The sequence below is a fragment of the Pan troglodytes genome, chromosome 12 (assembly GCF_028858775.2).
Source record: "Pan troglodytes isolate AG18354 chromosome 12, NHGRI_mPanTro3-v2.0_pri, whole genome shotgun sequence".
Lineage (NCBI taxonomy): Eukaryota > Metazoa > Chordata > Mammalia > Primates > Hominidae > Pan > Pan troglodytes.
The window spans coordinates 24,882,149-24,903,012 of record NC_072410.2 but is presented as its reverse complement, the minus strand read 5'-3'; the positions used below and the strand labels follow the sequence as shown (position 1 = coordinate 24,903,012).

The 20,864-nt window shown below is 36.7% G+C and overlaps 1 protein-coding gene across 14 annotated transcripts in view; it reads left to right on the top strand.

Moving 5' to 3' along the window:
* The window catches only part of VWA3B (von Willebrand factor A domain containing 3B), a 225,676-nt gene that overhangs the window by 160,664 nt on the left and 44,148 nt on the right, over positions 1–20,864 (top strand). For 12 of the 14 annotated variants that reach the window (XR_010149071.1, XR_008546486.2, XR_008546485.2 and 9 more), the window contains 2 exons: positions 6,236–6,354; positions 12,044–12,094. Coding sequence is in view for 8 of the 14 variants with exons in the window: in XM_054678679.2 (XP_054534654.1) it covers positions 6,236–6,354; positions 12,044–12,094 (170 nt within the window). In the remaining 6 variants the exon portion in view is untranslated. The remainder of the gene's footprint in view (positions 1–6,235; positions 6,355–12,043; positions 12,095–20,864) is intronic. The other 2 variants (XR_008546484.2, XM_054678675.2) reach the window with 1 other exon arrangement.

Here is a 20,864-nt window from a genome sequence, read left to right as displayed (position 1 = left end):
TTAAACACAGCTAGAATGTTGTCAGGTGGAATTCGACCTGTTCTACTTTAACAATCAATAGCTGTGGGTACAGTTCTGTATTCTGTGTTCTTAATTTAGCATATGTTATGAACATTTTTCCTTGCAATAGCCATTTTGGGATGAATTTTAGTGATTACACTAACATTCAATAATATAAATTACTACAGTTTAATTATTCCTCCCAATTGGGGGCAGTTTACTTGGAATTTTGAAGAATCCTCATTTTCCTGTATCTCTTTGCTATCCCTTAGAACAGTTAACAGTAAAAACAAAAAACATCAAAAAACGTTGCTAAATGGTATTTCAATTTCAATTTCAATTCTTTTATCATTTGTGAATAGTTTTCTTATGTAAGCTAAATATATCTCTTAAACTGTTTTTCACATTATTCATATGTTTAGGAAACACCTCTTAAATAGCACAGTTACATTTCATCCTATGCCTCAACTACCAAGAATTCAAATTTGGTGGAATCCAAACAATTATGTTTTATAATATGATAAACTTAAAAAAAGTTTTGAATCTCAGCCGTTAATTTATATATAGTTTTAGTCTTTCATTTATTTAATAAATGATTATTTGGGACATGTTTTGTTCTAGAAACTAGTAATTTCAAAGGGGAATAAAGGATTATAAAGTTTGATGAAGAGGAAAGACACACAACAAAACTGCAATTAAATACATTTGTCTATAAAGGAATCGAATAAGAAATTATGTAGAGTGGTCAGTGCCTGGCAGAGAGTAAGGATAAATAGTATTATCACTATTGATAATCACTATTGAGTACAGTGGTTGCTTACAGAGTATTTCATCTCACAGTGGGGAGAATTCTAACAGAATCAGCCCAAATTGGCCTGTTCATGCATCCCAGCAATTCCTTCGGCCCTTTATGGTCAGTGACTGTCTCTCTGCACCCTCCATCCCCATCTCGATCGCTACCTCTACCTCTCTACTAGTTACAGCCTTGTCACACATGGTGTAATTATTCATATCAATTTGATAAGGCTTCTAGGTTAACCTCAAGAGAATTGAATAAAAGTAGGTAATACTTTAAGCCTCCCTTTTTTAAATCAAATATTATCCAGAAGAGTCCCTCGTTAGCCAGTTATGCTTGATTTGCATTATAACAGTAATAAGTAAATATTTTCCACGGTGCCAAGACCAGGTGGTTTTATTCCCTCTCAAACAGAGCTCTCAATGTCTTCATTAACCTCAGCTCCCTCCCCACTTGCTTTCTTACAGAAGCCGGGGGTGCCATGATTCTGCCCCCCAAGTCCTTATGAGAATGCCCCTTATGACCTCATAGTCACACTAAATTTGACATCATAAAACATTTCCTGTGATCTCCACGCAGCCACCATGTTATAAAAACTAAGATGTCAGACTCGAAGTGTGGGGTATGACTTTATCTTTCCCTGGATCTGCATGTGGAGAGGACGGAGAGTGGGTGCACACAAGCCAAATCTGAGCTACTATCACACTGAAGCACACAATGGCCACGAAAGGCATGAGGTTGAAATCCACAAAAGAGGGAAGTAGAACACTAAGCAGTGGGTTTTTCTTAAGTACATTAAGTCAGGAGACAAGCTGATCATGGTGAAATGTTATAATGTTGCTTAGTATTCTGTGGTATTGATTCACAATTGTGCCATACTGGGCAAATTTGGAAAGCTATTTACAGGCTTCTAACGGGGTATTTTTTCCAGGGAAAGAAAAACCCAAGGGACTTTCATTTTGTTGAGACTGATCTTTTTTTTCTTCTAAAAGTTTATTTGACATATAGCTCTATTTCGAGAGATGGTTTTATTTTTTTTTTAATTTCTACAAGCTTCATTCTGTTTTCAAAGTTCAGTCCTCCCACTTTTCAGCCCACTGTCTGGTTCCTTCTCTTTGACAAGAATTGTTTAGAAGCCACATGCTGAATTCATGTGGTTGTTAAGTAGCAAGATTGGACTGTGCAGTTTCTTAACTTTCTTTCTCTTCAGTTTTCTAAATCTTTGCCTATTGTTTGTTTGTTTTAGTCTTTGGTGGTTTAATTACCGAATTAAATATATGTAGTTTTTAAAAAAATGAAACAATACAGTAAAAAGTAAAAGTCCTATCTACCTTCTTCACTTGTCTTGAAATCTCAATTTTTAGAAGTAACCACTATTGATAGTTTTAAACCTAATTTTTAAATTTTTCCATTATTTTAAAAATAAAGCATTTCAGACAAAGTTGCAGCCACCTGTGCAACTCCTTTTTGTTCCACTTTCCATTCCTCCTTCTCCAGAGATAAACCCTAGCATGAGCTTCCATATACATTTTAATTTTTTTTTTTTTTTTTTTTTGAGATGGAGTCCCACTCTGTTGCCCAGGCTGGAGTGCAGTGGTGCAATCTCCGCTCACTGCAACCTCCGACTCCCGAGTTCAAGCGATTCTCTTGCCTCAGCCTCCCAGGCAGCTGGGATTACAGGCACATGCCACCGTGCCTGGCTCATTTTTTTTTTGTATTTTTAGTAGAGGCAGGGTTTCACCATGTTGGCCAGGCTGGTCTCAAACTCCTGACCTCAGGTGATCTGCCCGCCTCGGCCTCCCAGAGTGCTGGGATTACAGGGGTGAGCCACCCCACCCAGCCTATTTTAATATTCCTAATACAAAAGTACTAAAACATCGTCCTACAGGTTTAAAACTTTATAGAAATGGTATTACACTGGAAGCACCATTATGAAACTTACTATTTGTTTTAACATTATGTTTTTGAGATTTTATCTATCTTGATTTATTTTTCCTGCTCTATTTTTCCATTAAGTGCAATACCATTTTTTGTAAATATGAATATATTTGAACTTTTTTTAACCTCTTATTTTTTATGCTTTCTGTTAAATGTCATTTTTAAATGATCACTGCTTGTATTTCTATTCCTTTAGTGATCGTTTTAAAAGTTTTAATATAATGACAATTTTTTTTTTTTTGAGACAGAGTCTCGCACTGTCGCCCAGGCTGCAGTGTAGTGGTGTGATCTCGGCTCACTGAAACCTCCGCCTCCTGGGTTTAAGTGATTCTCCTGCCTCAGCCTCCCGAGTAGCTTGGATTACAGGCACCCGCCACCTCCCCCAGCTAATTTTTGTATTTTTAGTAGAGACGGGGTTTCACCATGTTGGCCAGGCTGGTCTTGATCTCCTGACCTCAAGTGATCCACCCGCCTCAGCCTCCCAAAGTGCTGGGATTACAGGCGTGAGCCACCGTGCCCAGCCAACAATTTTTTTTAACTAAGTCTCAAAGTATTTTGTATTTTTATTCTGCTCCCAAACACAATGGGGGATTTTAGTACTTTTTAATTAGTCATTAAAAACCTTTCCCCCAAAAATCTTGTCACTGTGATTTAGAGTTTCACTTTTGCCTTTAGGACATGCAATCTTTTTTAACTTTCAAGAGTTAATTAAATTTTTTAACAGTTTCAGCTGTATATCTCTTTATATCTAAAAAGCATCTTTAGTTTTCTTTTTGCTGTTGAGTGATAGTTTAGCTGGATATAAAAGTCTCTGTTAACTGTAAATTCCCCTTAGCAAATAAAGATATTATTTTCACATATCTATTATCTGATATATATACTACTCCTTTATACAGTCTGTTTTGTTTGAGTTGCTTTTAAGATTTTCTTTTAGATTCGGTATGCTGCAGTCTTATGATGATGTGTCTATGTGTGGATTTGTTTTTAGTCTTCTGTCGTGGGCTGATTTTTTATCTGAGGACTTATTTCTTTCATTAAACTCTAGAAAACTCAGCTGTTATGGTTTCAAATGGTGATTATCTAACCATCTTTCTATTCTATTCTTTTAAAATGTCTATTAATATATATTGAAGTTTCTCAGTCATCATCTAGTTATCTATATTATTTTTGTCTCTCTGTGCTATATTCTGAGGAAAGTCTGCAGTACTATCACCCAGTTCACCAGTTCTTTTTTAAAAATTTGGTGTAGCCTAGAATTTATTCTATTAAGATTATTTTTTGTTTGAATTACAATGTCTTTTCTTCCAAGATAAATTTTTTTCTTTTTTTTTCCCATCCATTTCTTCTTATGACACTTTAGTAAGTTTTTGTACTTTTATATGGCTGTAACATCTTTGAACAACCTAATAATAAATAAACAATTTTAATCATAATTAATTTAAAGTCATTGTTAGATGGCTCATAAAATTAATTTATTATCATGTGAATTGACATTCTGATTGTTAATTTGCTCAGCTATGATTTTGGCATTTTTTGGTGTGTACTTGGGAATTCTATTATGTTGGCTCATTTTCACAAGATTCTTTAAAAATCTGCCTTTTCTCTTTCTCCTTCTATTTGGCAGTTGCCTAAATCCATCCCCTTGATCCATCCCCCAACCCTCATGGGCATTTATAGCTCTTGTTCCATGGTGATGTTGTAGATATCACAGATTCAAAGAGTGCCTTGATTTAGGTCTTGTGAGGCTACATCAGTGTCCTCTCTCCCTAGGCAGGACCTTCTTTCAGGGGTGAGAGACCCTCATACCAGTGCTGACGTCAGGCATTGAGCCTGACATAGGCCTTTGTTTTTCAGAACACTCCTAGTCCCACTAGCTTTCCAGGAGTTGAACTCCCTCTGCCTTGCCATCTTTGGACACACAGCTTAACAAGCCCACAGCTTCAACCCCACTCATATGTTTACATTTCTGCTCAGCTTTTTGTCTCTAAAAACCTATCAGCATGTATCCCTTTCTCTCTGTCTCTCTTTCTCTTTCTTTTTCTCTTTCTTTCTTTCTTTCCTTTCTTTCTTTCTCTTTCTTTCTTTCTTCTTTCTGTCTCTCCTTCCTTTCTTCCTTCCTTCCCTCTTTGTATTATTTTCTTAAACATAGCAACAACAATAACATTATTGTATCATTTTGGAGGCAAGAGGAAACATAAAAGCATAAACTATGTCACCTCAATTAAAATTAAAAATTTACCTCTTAAAAATAATTTCCCACATTTCTAAAATGCCTACGTGCTCCTTATGGGTGGAATCATTTTTGAAACAATGACATTTTTCCTGTTAGGCTTTTTTGCATTTTTGTTTAAATATTAATATATGGAATATATCTTTTTGGGAACATGCGTTTATTCCTTTATCAACAAACATTTGTTGAGGGCACACTGTGTGCCAGGTACTATTCTAAGTGATAGGAATACAGTAGTGAATAACACAACATTTCTTGTCTTATGGAACTTACATTCTGATAGAGAGAGGTAGGTAATATGAAAATAGGTAAACATAAAGTTACAGTTACTATTAAGATTAAAGAAGAATTTGGAAAAAAAGATTGAAGGAGGATTTCAATTCTAGAGAAGATGAGGTAAGCATCTGTTACCCTGTTTGTGCCTTTGAATACAACTGTAAATCTTGGATAGAATACATGGAGAAGCTAACAGTGAACTTTGAAATTGAAAGGGTCCCCCCAAAATTGGGGAAGGAGACCAGAATTTGAAGTTCCACCAAACCAATACATTTACCATCTTTTCCCCCCGGAGCTGCTTGGCATGAAATCAAAGATATGCCAAAACCCAGAAGTAAGTACCAGGCACAGAGAGAAAGAACTCAAAAAGAAGCCTCATTTATTGATCACTAAGCATTCTTTCACATGTGTAAGAATCTCATATCCGAGATCACACCATTGCACTCCAGCCTGGGCTACAAGTGTGAAACTCCATCTCAAAAACAAACAAACAAACAAACAAAGGATAAGAGAAATAGTCAAAATATGGTAACTATAATCAAATATTCTCAAAAGAAAATCAAATGTAAAATAAATACATGAAAAAGGTGTTTAACTCAAATAGCAATTTACAAAGAAGCAACAATGAGATCTATTTCTTATTGCCCACTCTTACCAATTTGACAGAGACTTCTGAAGATAATTCGCAATTCTAATTAAGGTTTTCTGAAACAGTTTTGGCGGTGGTTGTTTTTTGGTGTGTGTGTGTGCATGTGTGTATGTGGTGGTAGTGATTTCTAAAATACATAGTTTTAAACATTGAACAGTAAAGGTTAGCAATGATATCTCTGATTCTTTTTTCTCTGTGATTTACTGTGTTTTCTAATGTTCTACATTTATTGTATATTGACTTTATAGTCAGAGAAAACATGTTATACAACTATGTAGATGTATTTTCGAAGGCACGCATTAACCTATCAAGTGACACTTTCCTTTCCTTTGCCATTGACATGCAGGTGTTCCCTCTGGCACATGTGTGCAACGACACAAATAAGATGACATTAATTAACCCCCAAGGAGCCAAACTCAATATCTACAAGCGAAAAGTGGAACAGGCAATTCAATCCTATGAAAAGTGAGTATTACTCTTGGCTGCTCTTTGATGGATGTGGAATTTATTTTATGGAGAAGGAGACTTCTCTTGTTTTAGCTTAGCTTTTTTTTTTTTTAATGAAGCAGCTATTTAAAAATTGTTCAGGCTGGGTGTGGTAGTTCATGCCTGTAATCCCAGCACTTTGGGAGACTGAGGCAGGAGGCCAGCTTGAGGCCAGGAGTTTAAGACCAGACTGGGCAACAATAGGAAGACCTTGTCTCTACAAATAATTTAAAGAATGATATCACAACAAGGTGATTGCAATCAACAATAATTTATTGTACATTTAAAAATAATTAGAAGAGTATAATTGGAGTATTTGTAACACAAAGAAAGGATAGATGCTTGAGGTGATGGATACCCCATTTACCCTGATGTTATTATACATCATATGCCTGTATCAAAATATTTCATGTAACCTACAAATATATACACCTACTGTGTACCCACAAAAATAAAAATAAAATTCTGTGATGAAAAATAAATAAATAAATACAGGCTGGGTGTGGTGGTGCGTGCCTGTAGTCCCAGCTACTTGGGAGGCCGAGAAGGGAGTTACTTGAGCCCAGGAGTTGGAGGCTGCAGTGAACTGTGATTGCACCACTGCACTCCAGCCTGGGTGATAGAGTGAGACCTCGTCTAAAAAAAATTGCTCATAAGGAATATAAACAACAGTGGCAGCAGCTATTGTAGGGGCTTCCTACATGCTAGGCACTGCATCAAGTACTTTACCTGAATATCTTCAACAAGGTTTTAAAGAAACTATCTTCCCTTTCCAATATCCATAAAAAGCTCATGTTTCCATGAGATCTGTAAAGTTTTCCTTTTAGCAGAATGCATCTGATTGTTTTGGCATCTAGCATTCTATAAAGTGACTAATAAAACTCGACAGTAATGAGATAATGGAAATAACGGCTTTTGTTAATTTTAAAATTACTTTTATCAAGTTCAAGATGATGATCGAGTTGACGACAGTGAAAATCACCCTTGTGTCCTTGCTGAGACAGGAGACTCTGCTCACAGGCTGGTCCTTGTCCATGCTGTAATCACCTCCCTCCCCGGTCCCCAGCCCTTAATTAATCCTGGTTGCACAAACTTAATTAAACTGAGCATTTGGCTTCTTCAGGCCAGCCTATCCTCGGTTCTGGGAGCTGTGCAGTTGAGTTGTCATTTGCCACCATGCGGGCGGGTGAAATAAAGTTCAGGAAAGTTAACGATTGGCCCAGGCCAGCATGTGTTGGTCTGCTGTCATTTTGCAATGTGTCTAGCATGTGCTCAGTCAAACAAATATAAGGCCTGATCCTGCCCCACAAAGGATCATTCCAACGGCAGACCTCGCTCCACTGTGTCCAACCCAGGCCTCTCCAAACCCCCTTTAACGTGAGCCTCCATCGCTGCCCTCACCCGAGAGTGGAGGCCGCCTTACCAGGCTCCTCAGCAGCCTCTGTGGGCTCCTGAGTATTTCTGAATCTTTACCTGAGAGGAAAGAAGAACCAAGGATGAGCATTTCTTTGGGAAGCAGGATGAGCTATTCAAGGCTCACCCTTCCCCGTGGGTCGGAGACTTCCAGACAGGCCTTGCCTCCCAGCTCGGCTCCTCTCCGGTTATGCTGCTGTCCCCAGCTGGGTCTTTCATCCCTTCTCACCTCAGCACCAATGATCCTCCTCAGAGAGACCTCTCGGGAGCTCCTCTCCGCGCCCACCCTTCGTGTGGCCCTCAGAGCACTCACAGCTTCTGCAGGGGCGGTGGCTTGGTGACCATCTCTGCCCTCTAGGATGTCAGCTCCCAAGGCCAGGGCTCAGCCAGCCTTGCTTCCTCCTGCATACCCTATTCCTAGCAGATGTCTGTATGTATATGACTATTCAAATTTAATTCAAATTTTATATAATTCCATTCTTCAAATTCAGTCATTCAAAATGCAATATAACAATACGATTCACATTCTAATGTAGTTTGCTTGAATAATTCAAATATTTGAGTCCTATAATTACCTGGCCTGTGAAAGCCTGATGCAGGGCCACGAGCTAGATAGAGCTCCGCGGTCAGATGGTTCGCGGGGGTTTCCTGCTTGGTTCTGACACCAGCTCTGTTCCAGTGTGTGACAGTCGTGAGCCTCAGATTCCTTGTTCACAGAATCTATCTCACAGGTCTGTTGTGAGGATTATGTAAATGATATATAAAGAGGAACTGATGTTCATTACTTCCCCCTTTCACTCCTGACTCTGCTGACCCTAAAATAACCATAGGTGCATGGAGTGAAATCGTCATCTGGTTCTTCCCACTGCATTGACCTTTTCCCAAGGATTTCAGGAAAGGACAGGGACCCCCTTCCCAGGCAAAAGAGAGGCCTCCTTTCTTAGCAGCAAAAGCAAAACAAACATAGTAAGTCATTTGTCCTCCTTCTTACTTTCAGTGAGTGAATCTGGAAAAGCCTTTTAGTACCCTCTAGAGAAATATTGTCACTATATTGTTATTAATTACATTAACTTCAAGTTATTAATAACAATTTTAACATGATTGATATTATTTAATAATTAAGTTACTGATTGAATTGTTATTATTTGGTATCACTAATTTGATGTTTGTATCAAGTAAATTATTTAACATTGTTATTTAATATTAATAGTAACATGAATATTATACAGAACCAAATTTCCTGATCATTTGCATTCAATTGTGTTTAAGAGTGTTGTTGGTAAAAATGTCAATTTCTTTTTCCATTTTGCTTCATTTTTCTCAAGATAGTCAGAATATGAAAAGTAATTAATGACACATTTACCACCCCCATCCCCTATATAACATTTCTAAGGAGTTTCCCAACAAAGATAAGCGAGATGTAACTTTAAAAACAACCTTTGTGTAATCATAAATCCATATGTTTAAGGATGACCAGGCAAATGGAAAGCTCACAGTCCTTTGGTCAAAATAATGACATAAACTTGTTATTGGGGTCACACTTAGTGCCCATGCATGGGAGTCCTTTTGTCTCATTTTAAGAACCGAGGCAGCAATTTTGGCTTTGTGTGTCTGAGTGTAAGCTTTGAGTGGATATTGCCAGGGCTGGCTGGATTCTGGAGTGATTTTTCTGCTGCTTACTTTCATTGAAAGTCTAAGGTCAAGGTCACAGCTCTTAGATCACAGAAGCAGCATCCGTTCTAGCCTGGCTCGGGGACCATGCTTAGAAACCTCTCCCTACCGTCTGCAATTTGCTGGGCCGGCTGCTTCTCAGCCTTCTGAAGTGTCACTAGTTACAAGTTGCTTTGCAAATGAGTCAACTCTTGGCACAAGCTGATGTGAGAATTAGAGATACAGAAAGTTGGTGAATGCAATCCCCTAGCCAAATTTCACTCTCCTACAAAAAACAATGAGGGAAACTTTGTTAGAAAAATCCCTGAATCATGGGGCTGGACCAGCCGCAGAGAGGCCCTCAGGTCCAGTGCCGGGCCCGAATCCCACAGGGACTCCCTCATCCCACTTGGCTTGCCTGCGGTGGCCTCCCTGGTCAGTAGAGCCATTGAAGTATTTTAGTGAAGATGGAAAATAGGGGAATAACAAAGGCTATGAAAATGTGCTCCTGGAAAAATGTTTTCTAAAGAAGTGAATTAAAATTAGAGACCTGTGCTAGCAAACTGGACCCACATTTACCAATGATTACTCAGTGTTTCTAAGCCTTGCTTTTCAGAACCTGGAGGGAATAAACATTGAGCTATTCGTGGTCACTTTATGTATGCATCTCACTTAATCCTCTCAAGGATTCCAAGGGCAGGTGGTGTTAGCCTTGTCTTATCAATGAGAAAACAGTTTCCAAAAGCTACGTAGCACAGGATCACACAGCAGCAAAGTGAGGACACCAAGGTTTGAACCCAGAGCCCTTACCACACTCCCAGCCTCCCCACTACACTGCCTCCACTGTCTACATTTACATTTAAGGGGATTGTGAATGGGTTTTTTGTTTGTTTGCTTGTTTGTTTTTCAGAGAAGCACAAAGATACCTAAAACGCGTACTATAAATCCTTTTAACAAATCTTGGAAGCCTTAATCATTATTACCTGAATCACATGATTCAAGAAAGCCAATTTCCAAATAGGCCTCAAAGAACCAAACATCTCAAGTGAGACAGAAGCACTGAGCTGGCTTATTTCCCTCTTCCCGACTCTTTTTCTATCACTAAGAGCACATTTACCTGGATCAGACACAATTTATGTGCTGTGTACACACTAGCTCAAGTCCTCATGGCGACACTGGGAGTGGAGCGGTACTATTACTATCCCCACTTTACCGAAAAGTTGGGCACTGGCCCAAAGCCTCACGGCAAGAAGGAGAAGAAGCCGACTGAGCTTTGGGCCCTGGCGTTGTGGCTCCGGAGTCTACCCTCTTCAGAGGTCCTGTCTGCAGACACCCTTTCTGTGTTCTCACCAGGCTCATGATGGGAGGGCAGGGCAGGAGAATGCAGCCACCCGAAGTGTGTCCTCTGAGCCCTGTCCGGCTGATGCTGGGTCCAGTGGTTAGAAGAATGCCTCCTGAAGAGCAGTAGCATTCTCCTACCTCATTGTATGGAAGCAGCGTTTTTTGTTTTTGTTTTTTGGTTTTTTTGAGATGGAGTCTCGCTCTGTCACCCAGGCTGGAGTGCAGTGGCGTGATCTCGGCTCACTGCAACCTCCGCCTCCTGGGTTCAAGCTATTCTCCTGCCTCAGCCTCCTGAGTAGCTGGGAGTACAGTCGCCCGCCACCACGCCCGGCTGATTTTTTTTTTTTTTTTAGTACAGACAGGGTTTCACCATGCTGGCCAGGCTGGTCTCGAACTCCTGACCTCAGGTGATCCGCCCGCCTCAGCCTCCCAAAGTGCTAGGATTACAGGCGTGAGCCACTGCGCCCGGCCAGAAGCAGTGTTTTTTAATGGAACATCAGCTCACAACCCTGGAGCCAGTGTTCTCTGCCCTGCAGCTCAGAAAGCCTGCTTTTGGGTAATGATGTCCTGACACGATGACACAGAACTGGGCTGGGAACTCTGAAGAAGCAACACTGATTAGTAGCCAAAAGAGCAGCTATAGCTACCCTGTAGGAACCACTAGCTTCAACCTCCTTCTTTGCTCTTGGGTCAACAGCTTCCCTCTGAAAACACGATCAGTCTCAACACTGCCAGCCAGCAGCTGTGGGTGAGCAAGGTGCTTCATCCAGCTGCCCCTCCTAGCAGCCTCGTTTGGAAAACAAGGCAGCCAGCCTGCTTGATCTCTAAAGTGTGTCCCAATCCTATTATTTATGACCCTGTTAAACTCTTTTGATCTGAGAATCCAGGCAGAAGAGTGTCTACAGAAAGCGAACTAAAGAACACAGTTATGTTTCCGTAAGAAGAAAAATGGTGGGTGTTTAGAAACGACTTAAAACAGAGATAATGAAGACCAGTTTGTCAACTGCCTTTACTCAGTCTGAGTTTTACCTGACTGAGCTGGGAACTGAGCCCTCCTTTAATATTTGACGCAATTGCCACAAAACCACGAGGCTGCTGCAGTGATGCTGAGGTGACACATCCAGTGTCTTTAAGCACATGACAGTGGCCTGGCTCAGTGGAGATGATGCTTAGATGGGCTTCCACTGCGGTGCCTGGGGTTAACCTTTTGCCATGAAATGAAGTACTGCTACAAAATTATTGTTGACTTTTTTTTTTTTAACAGGCGCTTGAATAAAATTGTTTGGCGAGCATTATCTCAAGAGGAAAAAGAAAAGTAAGCCATTCCATTCCCTCCTCACTTTTTTTTTTTTTTTTTGGTGAAATTCACATAACCTAAAATTAACCATTTTAAAGTGTACAATGCAGAGGCATTTAAAATATTCAAAATGTTCTGCAAACCACTACCTTTTTCTAGTTTCAAAACTTTTTCATTACCCCAGAAAATCACTTTGTAACCATAAATTAATCACTCTCCATTCCTGTCTCCCCCTTTTCTGGGTTACCACCAGTTTGCTTCCTGTCTCTATGATTTTGGCTACTCTGGATATGTCATATGAAGGGAATCATACAGCATGTGACCTTTTGTGTCTGGCAGCTTTTCTTAGTTAATGTAAAAACCTCATGTTTTTAAGGTTCACCCAGGTATCAGTACTACATGTGTATATATACACCACGTTTGTCTGTCCATTCTTCCACTGACGGGCATTTGGGTTGCTTCCACTTTTTCGCTATCATGAACTATGTTGCTATATGCATTTGTGTAGAGGTTTCTTTGTGGACATATGTTTTCATTTCTCTTGGGTATATACCTAGCAGTGGATTTGCTTGTCACATGGTAATTCTATGCTTAACTTTTTGAGGAACCACCAAACTGTTTTTCCACAGTGGCTATGCCATTTTTAGAACATATCTATTTATTTTTATTGACCCATAATAATTGTACATATTTTGGGGTACATGTGATATTTTGATACTTGCACACATGTAATGATCAAATCAGGATGTTTAGGCTATCTATCACCTCAAACATTTATTATCCCTTTGTGTTGGGAACATTTCAAGTTGTCTCTTTTAGCTATTTTGAAATATACAGTAAATTATTGTTAACTATGGTCTCCCTACTGTGTTTTCAAGTGCTAGAACTTTTTCCTTCTACCTAACTGTATGTTTGTATCCAATAGTCAAACCTCTCTTCATCTCCCCCACCTCCACTGGACACATCTTCCTTGCCTCTGGTAACTATGATTCTATTTTCTGCCTCCATAAAATCAACTTTTTTTTGTTTTTAACTCCTACAGATGGGTGAGAACTATTTGTCTTTCTGTGCCCGGCTTATCTCACTTAATATCATGACCTCCAAATGATATTAAGTGCTGCAAATGATATTAAGTTGCTGCAAATGATAGGATTTTGTTCCTTTTTTTGGCTGAATAGTATTCCATTGTGTATATATACCACATTTTCTTTATCCATCCATCCGTTGATGGATACTTAGTTTGTTTGATTCCATATCTTGCTGCAATAAACATGAGGGTGCAGGTGTCTCTATGATACATATTGATTTACTATCTTTGGATAAATATCCAGTAGTGAGATTGCTGGATCATGTGGTAGGTTCTTATTGCTCCACATCCTCATGAACACTTGACATTTTCCTTTTCTTTTTTTTTGAGTCATTCTCATGGGTGTGAAAGGCTATTCTGCTGTGGTTTTGATACACATTTTCTTAATGACCAATGATGTTAAACATCTTTTCATGTGCTTGTTGTCCATTTGTATATCTTCTTTGGAGAAATGTTTATTCAAGTTCTTTGTCCATTTTCCAATTGGGTTGTGTTTTTGTTGTATAACTTCTGAGGATTAAGTCATTATCAGATATCTGATTTGCCAGTATTTTCTCCCATGCTATGGGTTATCTTTTCATATTCTTCATAATGTCCTTGGAGGTCCAAAAGTTTTTAAGTTTTAGGAAGTGAATTCTTCTTTTTTTTTCTTTTGTTTGTGTTTTTGGTGTCAAATCTAAGAATCCATTGCCAAATACAAAATCATGAGCATTTATACTTTTGTTTTCTTCTAATATGTTTACAGTTTTAGGTCTTACATTTGGACTTTTGATCCATTTTTGAGTGACTTTTTGTATCTGGTGTGAAGTAGGGTTCCAGCTTCATTCTTTTTCATGTAAATATCCAGTTTATCCAGCACTATTTGTTTAAGAGACTATTCTTTCCCTTTGAATGGTCTTGGCACCCTTGTCAAAAATCATCTGACCATAAATGTTTGAGTTTATTTCTGGACTCTCTATTCTATTCCACTGGTCTATATATGACTATCTTTATGCAAGTTGACACTGTTTTAATTATTGTAGATTTGTATTCAGTTTTGAAATTAGGAAGTATGAGTCCTTCAACTTTGTTCTTCTATTTCAAAATTGTTTGGGCTATTCAGGGCCCCTTGAAGTTTTGTATACATTTGAGGATTGGCTTTTCTATTTCTGAAAAAAAAAAATTGGAATTTTTGTAGGGATTATATTTAATCTAAAGATTGCTTTGAAGAGTATTACCATTTTAACAATATTGTTTTCCAATCAATGAACATAGAATGTCTTTCCATTTATTTAGTGGATCTTTAATTCCTTCAGCAATGTTATATAGTTTTCAGTATACCTGCCTTTCACATCCTCTGTTATTTTGTTCTTTTGGGTGCTATTATAAATGGGATTGTTTTCTTAACTTCATTTTCAGATTGTTCATTGCTGGTACATAAAAACACAGCTGAATTTTGTATTTTGACTTTGTACCTTGCAACTTTGCTGAATTTATTGGTACTAGTGGCTTTGTGGGGAATCTATGGGGTTTTCTGTATATAGAAACATATCATCTGCAAGTAGAAAAAATTTTACTTCTTTCTTTCTAATTTGGATGCCTTTTATTTCTTTTTCTTACCTAATTGATCTAGCTAGTACTTCCAGAACAACATTGAATAGCAGTGGTGAAAGGGGACATTCTTGTCTTGTTCCTGATCCCAGTGAGAAAGAAAGGAAGTTCCCTATATTCCTAGTTTTCTGATTGTTTTTATCATGAAAAGTGTGTGTTAAATTTTGTCAAGTGCTTTTTCTGTATCTATTGAAATGATCATGGATTTTTCCCTTTGCTCTACTAATGTGATGTATTAAATCATTTGATTTTCTTGGGTTGAACCACTCCTGCATTTCTGGCATAAATCCTACTTAGTCATGGTGTATAATCCTTTTAATGTCCTTTTGGATTTGATTTGCTAGTGTTTTATTAAGAATATTTATGTCCATATTTATAAAGAAAATGGTCTGTAGTTTTCTTTGACATGTTTGTCTGGCCTTGGTATCAGGGTAATTCTCTTCTCGCTGACTGTTAAGAAGTATTCCCTCATCCATTTTTTGGAAGAGTTTGAGCAGTATTGTTGTTAACTATTTGTTTGGTAGAATTCACCAGTGAAGGCATCTGCTTCTTAATTTCCCTTTGTTGGGGGATTTTTTATTTCTTATGCAAAGTATTTAATTGTTATATAGGCTGTTGAGATTATCTATTTCTTCTTGAGTCATTTTGGTAATCTGTTTCTAGGAATTTGTGCATTTCATGTAGATTATCTATTTTTGGCATAGAACTATTCACAGTATTGTCTATAATTATTTTTATTTTTGTAAGCTGAATTCGTAATGTGCCTGCTTTCACTTCTGATAGTAGTAATTATGTGTTTTTTCCTTTTAGTCAATCTAGCTGAAGATTTGTCAATTTTGTTGATATTCTCAAGGAACAAACTTTTCATTTTGTTGATTCTCTCAATTGTTTTTCTATTCTGTAATTTGTTTATAAGTGCTCTCCTCTTTATTATTTCCTTCCTCTGCTGGCTTTGGGTTTAGTTTTCCCTCCTTTTTCTAGGTCCTTAAGGTGTAAATTTAGGTTGTTGATTTGAGAGCTATCTTTTAATGAGGAATTTACAGTCATAAAACTTCTTCTGAGCACTGGCTTTGCTGCACCCATAAATTTGGGTGTGTTGTGTTTTCATTTTCATTTATCTCATATTGCTTTCTAATTTCTCTAGTAATTTCTTCTTTGGCCTATTGGTTGTTTGAATGTGGTATTTAATTTCTATGCATTTTCCATTTTTCCAGTTTTCCCTTCATTGTTGCTCTAGCTTTATTCCATTGTGGGTGGGAAATATACTTTGTGTGATTTTTGACCATTTAAATATCTTGAGAATTGCTATGGTTAACATATGGTCTATCCCAGAAAATGTTACATGTGCACTTAATGTATATTCTGATGTTGCTGGATGGGGTGTTTTGGATATGTTTGTTAAGTCTAGTTCATTTATAGTGTTTTCTAGTCCTCTATTTTCTTATAAATTTTCTGTCTAGATGTTTTATCCATTATCTAAAGTGAGGCGTTGAAGTCTCCAACTATTTTTACACAGTTGGCCCTCCATGTATTTGGGATCTGCATCCATGATTCAGCCAACCATGCATAAAAAATATTAAAAAAAAGAAAAATAATAGTACAACAATAAAAATGCAAGTAAAATAAGTATAGCATAACAACTATGTAGCATTTACATTGTATTTGGCATTATAAATAATCTAGAAATGATTTAAAGTGTACGGAAAGATGTGTGTAGGTTATACGCAAATATGACACTATTTTATTTAAGAGGCTTGAGCATCTGTGGATTTTGGCTTCCACAGGGGGTGCTAGAACCAATCCCCCATGGATACCAAGGCATAACTATACATAACTGTCTATGCCTCCCTGTGATTCTGTCAATATATGCTTCACACATTTTAGGAATCAGTATGCATGTATATTTCTAATTTTTATATCTGCTTGATGATTTGAGACTTTTAGCAATATAAGATGTTACCTTTTGTCTCTTGTAACAATTTATAACAAATCTATTTTGCTGGTAATATTATAGCCACTCCAACTCTCTTTAGTTACTATTTCCATGGAATATCTTTTTTCATCCTTTCACTTTTAACCTATTTGTGTCTTTAGGTCTAAAGTGAATCTCTTTTTAAGCAGCATATAGTTGGATCATTATTTACCTCATTCTGCTAGTCTTTCTGTTTTAATTGGTGAGTTTAATCTATTGACATTTAAAGTGATTACCAATAATGAAGAATTTCTTTCTGCCATTGTGCTATTTGTTTTGCATGTCAAAATTTTTGTTCCTCCATTTGTCCAATATTTGTTTCTTTTATTTTTGATTTGTTCTAATGGGTCATTGTGATCGCTCTTTATTTCCTTTTCTGTATACTTTTTAGTAATTTTCTTAGTGGTTACCATGGGAATTATAGTTAACCTCCTAAATTTATTACAATCTTGTTTGAATTGATATGAAGTTAGTTTTAGTAGCCAACATTAACTGTTCCTATTCAGCTTCACCTCTTTTATATAGTTATTGTCACAAATTATATCATTTACATTGTGTGCCCATTAACACTGATTTGTAATTATTATTTTATGCATTTGCCTCTTAAAGAGTAAAGAAAACAACAAAAGGAGTTACATACCAAACATACAAGAATACTAGTGTTTGTATTTACCCATGTAGTTATCTTTACTAGTACTATTTATTTCTTCATATGGCTTAGAATTATCTTCCAGTATCCTTTCACTTGAACATGAAGAGCTCTTTATAGCATTCCTTTTAGGACAGGTCTACTAGTAACAAACTCTCTTACCTTTTATTTATCTGGAAATGTCTTAATCTTGTCTTCATTTTTGAAGAGTAGTGTTACTAGATAGAGAATTCTTGACTGACATATTTTTTTTCAGGACGTTAAATATATCAACCTGTTGCCTTCTGGCTTCCATAGTTGATGATGTGAAATCAACTGTTAATCTTATGGAAGAGTCCTTATTTATGACAAGTCACTTTTGTCTTGTTCCTTTCAAGATTCTCTCTTTGCCCTTCAATAGTTTAATTATAATGTGTGTTGGTGTGACTCTTCTTTGTGTTTATCCTGCTGGAAGTTTTCTGAGCTTCATGAATCCTTCTCCACATCCTTGGCAACACTTCTTATTTTCTATGTTGTTTTGTTTTTGTAGTGACCATCCTAATGGATATGAAGGATATCTCATAGTGGTTTTGATGTGCATTTCTCTAATTATTTTTTTACATGATTCCTGGACATTTGTATATCTTCTTTGGAGAAATGTCTAGTCAAGCCCTTTATCCATTTTTAAACTGGGTTATGTTGTTGTTGTTGAGTTGTAGGAGTTGTTTATATATTCTGGACATTAACCCATTCTCAGGTTTATGATTTGCATACACTTTCTCCCATTTTTTAGGTTGCTGTTTCACTCTGTTGATGTGCAGCTATTTTCTTTGATGCACAAAAGTTTTTAAGTTTAATGTAGTCCCATTTGTCTATTTTTGCTTTTGCTGCCTACACTTTTGGTGTCATATCCAAAAAAGCTTGCCAAATTCAATATAATGAAGCTTTATTCCTGTTTTCTTCTAGGAGTTTTATAGGCTTGGATATTTAATCTGTTTGAGTTAGTTTTTATATATGTTTTAAACCAAGAGTCCAACTTCATTCTTTTGCATATGGATAACCAGTTTCCCCAGAATCACTTCTTGGAGAGACTGTCGTTTTTCCTTTGTGTAGTCTTGGCACCCTTGTCAAAAATCACTTGACAAGATCACATGAGAGCTTATTTATGGACTCTTTATTCTGTTCCAGTATTCAATATGTCTGTCTTTAGGCCAGTACCACTGCTTTGATTACACTACAGACAGTACACTGTTTTGATTATTGTAGCTTTGTAATATGTTTTGATATCTGGAAGTATGAGGCCTCCAACTCTGTTCTTCTTTCTCAAGATTGTTTTGGCTATTCAGGATCTGTTGAAATTCCATATAAATTTTAGGATTTTTTTGTATTTATACAAAAAATACCATTGGGATTTTGATAGGGATTGCATAGAATTGTACATCACTTTGGGTAGTATGGACATTTTAACAATTAAGTCTTTCAATCCATCAACACAAAATGTCTTTTTTATTTATTTGTGTCTTCTTTAATTTCTTTCAGCAATGTTTTGTAGTTTTCAGTGTACAAGTCTCTCACTTCCTTAAAATTATTCCTAATTTGTTCTTTTTGGTGCTATTGTAGATGGGATTATTCTCTTAATTCCTTATCTGATTGTTCATTGTTAGTGTATAGAAATGCAACTGATTTTGTGTATTGATTTTATATCCTTTAAGTTTGCTGAATTTATTAGTTCTAACAGTATTTGTGGAATCTTTAGGGTTTTCTACATGGAAAATCATGTCCTCTACAAACAGATAATTTTACTTCTTTTCTAATTTGGATATTGTTCCTTTCTTTTTCTTGCCTAATTTCTCTAAGACTTCCAGTACTATGTTGAATAAAGGGAGAAGAGTGGACATTGTTGCCTTATTCCTAATCTTAGAGGGAAAGCTTTCAATCTTTCATTATTAAGTACAATAGTAGCTGTAGGCTTCCTTATGTTGATATAGTTTCCTTGTATTCCTAGTTTGCTGAGTGTTTTTATGATGAAAGGATGTTGACTTTTGTCAAATGATTTTTCTGCATCACTTGAGATAATCATGTGGGTTTTGTCCTTCATTTTGTTAATGTGGTATATTACGTTAATTTTCATATGTTGAACCATCCTTGCATTCCAGGAATGAAGCCCATTTTTTTCATGGTGATTATCTTTTTAACGTGCTGTTTAATTCAGTTTGCTACTGTTTTGTTGAGGATTTTTGCATCACTGTTCATCAGGGACATTGGTCTGTAGTTTCTTTTTCCTTGTAGTATCTCTGTCTGGTTATGGTATCAGCATAATTTCTGTCTCATAAAATGAGTTAGGAGTATTTCTCCCTTTTCAATCTTTTGAAAGAGGTTTGAAGAGAATTGTTATTAATTATTTCATTGTTTGGCAGAATTCTCCAGTTAAGCCATGTGGTACTGGGCTTTTATTTGTTAGGAGGTTTTTGATTATTGATTTGATCTCCTTACTAGTTATAGATCTATTCAGTTTTTTAATTTATTCATGATTCAGTCTTAGTAGGCAGTATGTTTCTAGGAATTTATCCATTTCTTCTTGGTTATGCAATTTGTCAGTGTAATATTGTTCTTAGTAGTCTCATAATCCTTTTAATTTCTGTGTCATCGGTTGTAATGTTTCCACTTTCATTTCTGATTTTAGTTATTTGAGTCTTCTGTCTTTTTTCTTGGTTAGTCTAGCTAAGAATTTGTCAATTTTGTAGGTCTTTTCAAAAAAAACGAATCTTGCTTTCATTGATTTTTTTTCTATTGTTTTTCTATACTCTATTTCTAATCTTTAGTATTTTCTTCCCTCTGCTAACTTGGGCTTTCATTTGTTCTTTTCCTAGTTCCTTGAAAAGTAAAGTTAAATTGTTAATTTGGGAACTTCCTCCTTTTAAAATGTGTTTACCACTATAAACTTCCTTCTCAGTACTGCTTTCACTGCATCTCATACATTTTGATATGTTGTATTTTTTCCTTCATTTATCTCAAGATATCTTCTAATTTCCCTTGTGATTTATTCTTTGACACATTGGTTGTTTAAGAATATGTGACTTAATTTTTATATTTTTGTGGATTTTCCAGTTTTCCTTCCATTATTATTTCTAGGTTCATTTCATTTTATTCAGAAAAAATACTTTGCTTTCAACTTTCTTTTTTTAAATATTTGTTTTGTGGCCTAACATTCAGTCTATTCTGGAGAATATTCCATGTGTACTGAGAAGAATGTGTATTCTGCTGTTGTTTGGTGGAGGTTTCTCCACATGTTGGTTAGGCCCAGTTGATTGGTGGTGTTCAAGTCCTTTGTTTCATTATTGATATTCTGTGTAGTTGTTCTGTCCATTATTGAAAGCAGAGCATGAAGTCTCCTGCTAATACTGGGTTGCTGTCTATTTCTTCAGTTCTGTCAAAGCTTGTTTTATGTATCTGAGAGCTCTGATGCTAGGTGCACATATATTTATAATTGTTATATCCTCTTAGTGGATTT